General features: G+C 57.3%; 1 protein-coding gene across 1 annotated transcript in view; it reads right to left on the bottom strand.

The window, feature by feature from the left end:
- PTPRF (protein tyrosine phosphatase, receptor type, F) overlaps positions 1-7873 on the bottom strand; it is a 76623-nt gene that overhangs the window by 2300 nt on the left and 66450 nt on the right. Inside the window, exons 21-25 of the mRNA XM_010147160.1 lie at positions 7413-7532; positions 6191-6345; positions 4640-4925; positions 2582-2760; positions 55-181 (exon numbers count right to left, since the gene is read on the bottom strand). Coding sequence (XP_010145462.1) covers positions 55-181; positions 2582-2760; positions 4640-4925; positions 6191-6345; positions 7413-7532 — 867 coding nt within the window. The remainder of the gene's footprint in view (positions 1-54; positions 182-2581; positions 2761-4639; positions 4926-6190; positions 6346-7412; positions 7533-7873) is intronic.

The raw sequence follows: 7873 nt of genomic DNA, 5'->3' as shown, positions 1-7873 counted from the left end.
TGTGCCCCCCGACAGCAGCCAGGCTGCCCCTTTTTCCCTGAGCAAGATTCGTACCCGGCCCATCTCGCGCAGCTTTGTCAACATCACCACGATGGTGGAGTTGTGCTCCCACAGCATCCGCCAGAAATCCTCTGTGGTCTCGGCCAGCGGTCCCTGCGTGGCGATGTAGGCCTTCTGCTGCCTGCACAGACAGAACGGTGCTCAGAGCGGCTCCCAGGAGGTGGGCAGCAGCTGCTTCTGGGGGGTGGGGGGGCTGGAGGCAGGGACCCTGTGCAGCAGGGCTGACAATGCAGCTGCAGGAGACAGGACTCTAGGACTTGCCATGGATCTGGGGGGAGGGATGAGCCCACCCCGCGTGTCTTCTAACTGCTCCCCACAGACGCAGCGAGCACCACCGGCTGCAGGACCCGGAAGGGCTGCTAGTCCTTGTGGGGGTGGCAGTGTCCCCAGCGCTGCTGCACTGAGGGCCTTCTCGGCACCCAGCCCCCCGTGAGCAGGCTGCCAGCACCCACCGGGGCTGGGAGGAGCGGCTGTGCTCGGGGACAATCCCAGCAGCACTCCCTGATTCCCACACTTTTACTCTCCGCAGCACCCCCATCCCTCCCCTTGCATGGGAAGACACGGAGCAACGGAATCAGGTCACCTGGATCACGCACACCAGCTAATAACTGGGGCAGTGTGGAAACCACCTCTATTATTTTGCCAACTTTTCTGAAGCTTCCAAATTTGTCCTCATTTCCACTGCAAACCAGAGCATCTCCCGCAACGTGCCGTGTGAAAGCAGAGCATGACCTGCCCCAGCCTGGCACCCACCCTGAAGAAAGCACCCTTGGCGTTCCGGACTCTGAGAAGGGCCAGCTCCAGCGCGCGGGTGCTTTGGCTTGCTGAGCGTTTTGGCACAGGTCTGGCACCGCACGGGTGGCACAGCCAGGGTCTCGCTTCACCACTGCGAGGCGCTGGAGCCCGCAGGATGAGGGGCAGCATCTGCCTGTCCCGCATTTCATCTCTCCGTGGGTGCTAAAAATTAACGAACGTGCTGCAGGACAGCCGTAATGTGCAGGATGAAGACAGGGACTGCTTCAAGGTGGATTTATAAGACATCGTAAAAAGCAAGGAGTGGGGGTGCAGAGTGAAACAAGAGCTAATAAAGATGCAGCATCGGTGATGTCTGCAGGACCTTGGGCCAACTGATCTCTCCAGATGACACTGAGAAGATCGCTCGGTTCAAAGGAAAGGACAGGAAGAGATAAGGGCACTCGTTGGGGACGGGGTAGGCAGCCCACCAAACAGTACCGCCTGCCACGCAGGCAGCCCTCCCTCTGTAGCATCCCCGAGGGGTGACACCAGCACGGTTCCTGATCAGCCCTGGAGCCAGGGCACTGCGGCTGCAGCCCGCTGGTCACACACCGGGATGCTGGGGGGGCACACGCAGGCCACGTTAATGATGCGGTGCTGGACGGCACGGACCCACGCAGGCAGGGAGTGGAGGCTGCTCCCTGAACGCTCTTCTCCAGCCTCTGCATCCTTTCCCATTACTCTGTCCCACCCTGAGGGAGCCTGGCTCACTGTAGTTTTGCTGGGTTGGGATGCTCCCAGGGTTCTCCCCTTCCGCTCCTGGCCCACCACATAGCCCTTCTCCCTGGGAATCCTTCCTGGGCACAGCTGATGGAGCAGGGACGGAGGCACAGAGCCACTGGCCTGGCTGCACCAACATCTGTCCCCTGTGGCAGTGCCTGTTGCTCCTGGGAGGTCACCAGCCTAGAAGCAGCATTTGGGCAGAGTCAAGCTGGAGGGGGACTGTGCCACATCCATCACTGTATCCCCCATTCTTGCACCGGGTGACCCTACTGCAAGGTGCACAGAGAGATGACAGGAATGAGCCATATATGTGCATTATTGGGATTTGGTCTGCATTACTGTCTGGAAAATGGCTGTGAAGGAGATGTGGCCACTGGGCTGTTCTCCCTCCTGGCACTTCGCATCTGAGAACACAATGCCAGCAGTTACATACAGGAACAGTAAGTATTATTGCCCCACTAGATCTTAAGTCGTACTTTCTAAAAGGTATCCTGGGGAGCAGATCCCAGTGACGGGCCCCCCCAGTGCCCAGCACCAGCCCTGCCTGAGGATCCACACACTCTCCCCACAATCACGACCTGGGACACCGAGCCTTGGGCTGCTGCCTGGATCAGCCACGCAGAGCGAGCACACTTCTACCTCCGGTTGCTCCAGCTAGTGAGGGGGGCAGGTTTGTGTGAGGTGCTGCAGATACAGAACACACGCCGAGGGGTGCCTCCCAGAAGGTCCTGTAAACCTCCAGAGAAGCCAGGGCAGCCTCCCACCCCAGCCGGACAACCTGTCTACAGCAGCGCAAGCCAGCGGGCACTCAGCAGCAGTCCTCCGTGCTGCAACTACTGCACTGCAGCATCTGAGGACATGGAAGTAGATGAAATGCAACACAGCGATCCCCAGCCCACCTCTAGCAGGCAGGACCAGTCCTTGGGAAAGAGGAGAAGGCAGCTCTGCCCAGGTTCCCAAGCAAGCAGGACAGGCTGGCCCAGGCACCCGAGGCAGGCCTTACCTGTACCCATCTATGAAGCTGGCATTGATGTAATCGGAGCCCTCGACACCCCGGATAGGCTGCAGACAGACTCTCGTCAGCTCGTACGGCATGATGTTCACCAGGCGGTTCTTGAATTTGTTGCACGGGAGGTTGGCACTGATGAAACGTGAGGTATGTGCTTTAGAGTTGGCCAGCAGCTGAAAGAGGAAGGAGGAGACGTGTCAGACTCCTGCCGGGGATGCAGCTGTCTGGGGTCAAAACAGGGACCCCGGCAGCAGGGCAGGCAGGAGTCCCTCCGAGCACGCAGCCGAGCTCCGTCCTCTGACTGAGGGACAGCCTCCGGGGACCAGGTCTTTCTGGACCAGACGAAGGGCTCTGCCACCACGTCACAAGGACGCTGCACCAGCTGCTCTGCTCCACAGTAATCAGTGTGGTTGTCAGTCAGCTCCTCTGCCTTGACGCTGCACACCTAGAGACGGCACGGCCTCGCTGCTGCCTTCCGGTGCGTGGCTGTGGGTGACAGCCGGGGAACCACCTGCCCTGACCCTCCGGCACAGCCCCAAAGCCACACGGAGCGCAGCCCCTCAGCAGCTCTCTGACCCACCGAGGGCCGGGACGGGAAGCCTTGTACCTCCCTGAACACACGCCGGGTGGCATCAGGGAAGGAAAGCTTTCCCTTTCCCAACAATGTCTCGCTATTTACTTCTCACCCCAGAAGAACCCAAGAAAAATGTGAGAATTGTGACAGTTTTAGGTAAAGAAGATCTATTTTGGGTTACTGTGAGACATTTTATGGTTCTTTCTGAGCCCTGTAAACTGGAGTCACGGTGAATGTGTTAGATCTGCTGGCAGACACATTCAAACAGAAGTCCCTTTTTTTTTTTTTTTTAATTTCTTTTTTTTTTTCCTCTCTCCAGCATCTCCAGAGCCACCCTTCCCTCTGCATGTGGCAGCTGGTCCTTGGCACAGGCTCTCTGCAGAAGGACAGGGTTGCTCTTTGAGGTGATGCAGCCACGGGACACCCTCCCATATCCTGCTCCCCAGGGTTTACCACACAGTGGATACTGCCAGGGCACTGAAAGGGGCAAATTTTATTACTGTTCTAGAGAGAGCCTTGGAGAAACAGCAAATTTTTGTCTTTCTTAAACAGAGTTGCTAGAGTTGAGCCTAATTCTGTGGCTGTCCTGAGAGTTTTTTCCCAGGGCAGGTGTCACCACGAGATCCTAATGCAGCATGTTCTACTGTCCCAAGCCCAGGATGCCAGCAGCCCTGGTAACCACAGGACAGAGCTGCTCAGCTGTTCCCAGTTCACACAGAAAGTCAGCATTTTGCCTCTCCTGCTCCTCTGTCACTCGAAGGGAATCCCCAGGGTGAAGCCGTATTGCCGCAGTTCATTTCACAGCCTGCATGGTCTGCTGCCTCCCTGCGTGAGCTGTATTCCCCTGCATGACTCCACTGGACTAACGCACCTCATCTGAGAATATGGGTGCTTACCACAGCTCACTTCCAGCTCCAAGGCTGTAATAAATATCTGCAGTTGGCATTCACCGATACAGACAGCAAAATGTGGGGTTGCCTTCTTAAAAACAGCGTGCCTTAAAACACTGCCTTCACCAATTCGAGACACTGAGGCTTGGTGTCGAGGTAGTTAAAAGATAACAGGGCCCAGCACTGAAGAAATGAGACTATAAACGTCTCACGTATTTAAATTGGAGCCGTTTCCAGACAAGTTGTTCACAGTAACATCAATTACCACTAACACGATCTGCATATGATTTCAGATGCAGCTCCTGCCGCACAGTGAACCTGGAGCAGAACGTGCTGCCGAGAACTGCGCATCCATCTGCCTTTTATACCCTCCCCAGGAGCTGCCAATCCAGGGGGGACCGCGGCCGACACGAGCTTTACAATTCAAATGTATTTTAAACCACCGCCTACCTGGTTTAGAAGCACACAGGAGAGTAACTAATGATCCACGGCTCTCCCCTCCCAACCCCCGGGGCAGGCGGCCTGGTGGGGCCGCGTGGGCAGGGACAGGGCGGCAGGGAAGGGGGGTGCTGGGGCTCTGCCACCAACCTTGAATTCCAGCTCCATTGCAGTAACGCTCTCGCCTGGCGGCACCTGGGTCAGCTTCTGGATGTGAGCGAAGAGGTTGCGTGCAGGCACCTCGGTGTTGCCGCAGGTGGCCGCCTCCAGCAAGGCCTCGTGGATGAAGATGTACTGGTCCTCTGTCTGCACCATGTAGTTGCGCTGCGAGCGCATGCACGTCACGTGGCCGTAGATGTCCACCGTCTTCTCGTGCTTCATCCGCTCCAGCATGGCGTCAATGACGATGAAGCAGCCAGTTCGGCCCACGCCAGCGCTGCGGGAACAAAGCACGAGGCCCGAGGTGACACCGACTCCTGTGGATGCCCCGCAAGCTCTGCCCTGGCTCCGAGAGCACCTGGACCTAGAGCACACAGGAGGGGAGCAAAGGCTGCTCCCCACGATGAGGGCTAACGAGCTGGCCCCAAACAAGAGGTGACAGAAGGAACGACGGAGGGAGGCACTGGAGAAAGTGGGAGGCTGCTCAGCCCCACTGCTGTCCCCCTTTCACCGAGGGAGTGGAAAGGACGTGGCGTCACAGTGCTGGTCCCTGCGGTGGCTGGCAGCACCTCTGCAAGGGTAACAGGCAGGAGAGTGACGGCCTCCGTGTGCATGAAGTCAGAGGACCTGAAGGCTGGGCCCTGACACCAGCAAAGCCCATAATTTCAAGCCTGTTTGACCTCTAGCCTGGGTCACTGTTTCGGAACCCAGAAATGAGGCCAGTCAGCCCAAGAAGGGAAGGCAGAAAGGTGAGGACACACATGTCTATGCTGAGCCCTTTGCTCAAGCACCACATGCCTCGTCATGTGTGTTGGAAGGGCAGTAGCGATCCCCAAACTGCTCACCCCGAGAGCGCCCTGAAAACAACAGACGTGCTGTCGTGACATGTGAACACAGGCAGAGATAGGGAGCGAGACATTTCCTCATTTATGGTGCGAGTCAGATCCTTAACAGGGCTTTAATACAGCTTGTTTGTGTGTTAATTATACCCCACTCCCATCTGAAACAGAGCATGAAAGAAGAGCATTAAACACGGCTGGCAAGGCGTATGCTGAACAGCAATGATGGAGTGGTTTGTTCAGTAACAGTCCCCGCTCGGCTGGTACAGATAAATCTTGCCTGGATAAGGCGCCGAGCCTTAGCAGACTAATATTTTGCTTAAGGAGCTGCCTTTCCACCCTGCAAAAAGAGTTCTACTGCAAATACTACGTATTTACACGGTCTCTGCATGCGTGCCTGTCAATGAGGGGCCTGTGAAAGGTGCCACTTACTTAGGCTGGGCCCAGATTAGGTGGCACTCACAGTTTTGCAGAACTTTCCTGAGGCCCTCCGTACAGCAGCACTGTTTGATCTGACAGAGCAGCAGCAACACCAATGTCAGCACTGCGTTACCCGGTTCCCAGCCCAAGCAGGCAGTGCAGGTGATGCGACTGTGAAGCCTTCCCCGCCGAAGCAGGAGACTCCACTTTCACCGGGCAGGTTAAGGCTCCCACGGCCAGAAGGCGCGTGCCCCGGCGCAGCTTGGCAAACACGCAGTCCTACCTGCAATGGACAACCATGGGCCCAGCGTCTGGTGGGTTACAGGCCTTGACCCGTCGCAGGAAAGCCAGGATCGGGGTGGGGTATTCTGGCACCCCGTGATCGGGCCAAGCCATGAACTGGAACTGTCGCAGCTCTCGCTTCTCACTGGAACCATTCTGTGGAAGACAAAGAGGAGTTGTTTGGCATGAGAACAGTCTCATCCTAGGACGGGAACACACTGATGGAATACCAAGGTACCCAGCTGGCTGGGCAGCCACGGGCACTCAGTGCTGAGTGCAATGATGCACGCATTGGGCTTTTGCCACTGAAAATTTGGAGGCAAAGTGCAGGCTTCTTGCAAGGCTTCTGTACACGTAGATGCTCTGTGGAAAGCTGACAGATACAGAAAGCAAAGCAGCTCTGCAGGAGAAGAGGCTGACAGACTCCTTTCTGCACAGCAAGGGGTCACTACCCATGTACTCACTGCACATTCAGGGAAAAACTGGGCATGGAAGGACTGCAGCAGCCAGTTCCCTCCCCGCTCCTCTGCACCATGGGCCTCTCTGGGATGGCTGAGCAGCGTCCCCACACTGCCCTGCTCCTGCCTCAGCTGGGTGATCTACGCAGCAATGTGGCAGGACTGGCTGGGTGATGGCTGGGGGAGAGATGCCTTCCTGGGGTGGGAGCGTGTCCCGGTGCCACACCGCGGTGCTCTGGCGTAGCCCAGGCTCAGTCACGCGTGGAGGCAGCTGGCTGCAAAGCCTGTTTGCACTGCCGTGACACACGCTGCTAGCATCGCCTCCGGAGATTTCCAAACACTAATGAGGAATGCAGCAGGCAGGAGAGAAGGGCTTGCACACACGTCAGCACAGCCCTCCATTTGCATTATTAGTGACAGGAGTGCTAAAAATTCACTGCTTCCCATGTTGTCCCTCTAATGGGAGGACAGCTGGTACATGTACACTCGCCAGAGGCAAGCACGGGCCCTGCTCTGGGGCCCATCGCAGCGTCTGAACGCGTACAGGAGAGCATCAGGTGTCCTGGATGAAATCCAGCGGTGGCCAGATGCACAGCCTGCAGCCGGTCTCCCACTGCAGCCCAGCTGCGAGACGCAGCCCACATGTGGACTAGCCACATGCTTGGCCAAGCCAGGCGGAGCCGGTGGCCTCTGCCCGCGGGTCGTGCAGCATCGGGCAGCAGCTCTGCGTGACGTGGCACAGGAGCCACCCAGCCAGCGCCATACCTTGTACAGTGCAAAGGTGCGGACAGTGTAGGTTGCCAGCTCAACTGTGTCCAGCAGCGTCACCTGGATCATCCCATAGGTTTCTGTGCCCCGGCTTGGCCAGTACTGGTCACACTTCACCTGTGGAGAGGAGAGCAGAAAGGGTCAGTGCCTGGCTGGGGCATTTGCGGTGAGGAACAGGGCTTTGCCCTTCATAGACTAAAGACAGAAAAGAGTCACTGTGCCAGGGGGGCCCCAAACACCGAGATTTCTTTCTCTTGGGGTGTCCCAATGCCCAGCAGAAAGGCAGCACACCCCAGGCTCCTTTCCACAAGATTCATAATCAAAGAGGGATTTTTTTTTTCCTGGAGCCACTGGTGGGAAGCGGCGAAGGGGGCCAGGCTGCCAGACACAGCAGCAAGAGCAGCACCCGGTAGGAAGGCAGTATGCAGCCTGGAGAAGAGGAGGCTTGGGGAAGAACT

The sequence above is a fragment of the Eurypyga helias genome, unplaced genomic scaffold (assembly GCF_000690775.1).
Source record: "Eurypyga helias isolate BGI_N326 unplaced genomic scaffold, ASM69077v1 scaffold9192, whole genome shotgun sequence".
Classification (NCBI taxonomy): Eukaryota; Metazoa; Chordata; class Aves; order Eurypygiformes; family Eurypygidae; genus Eurypyga; species Eurypyga helias.
Note: the sequence above shows the minus strand (reverse complement) of the source record. Positions and strands in the feature narration are given on the sequence as shown.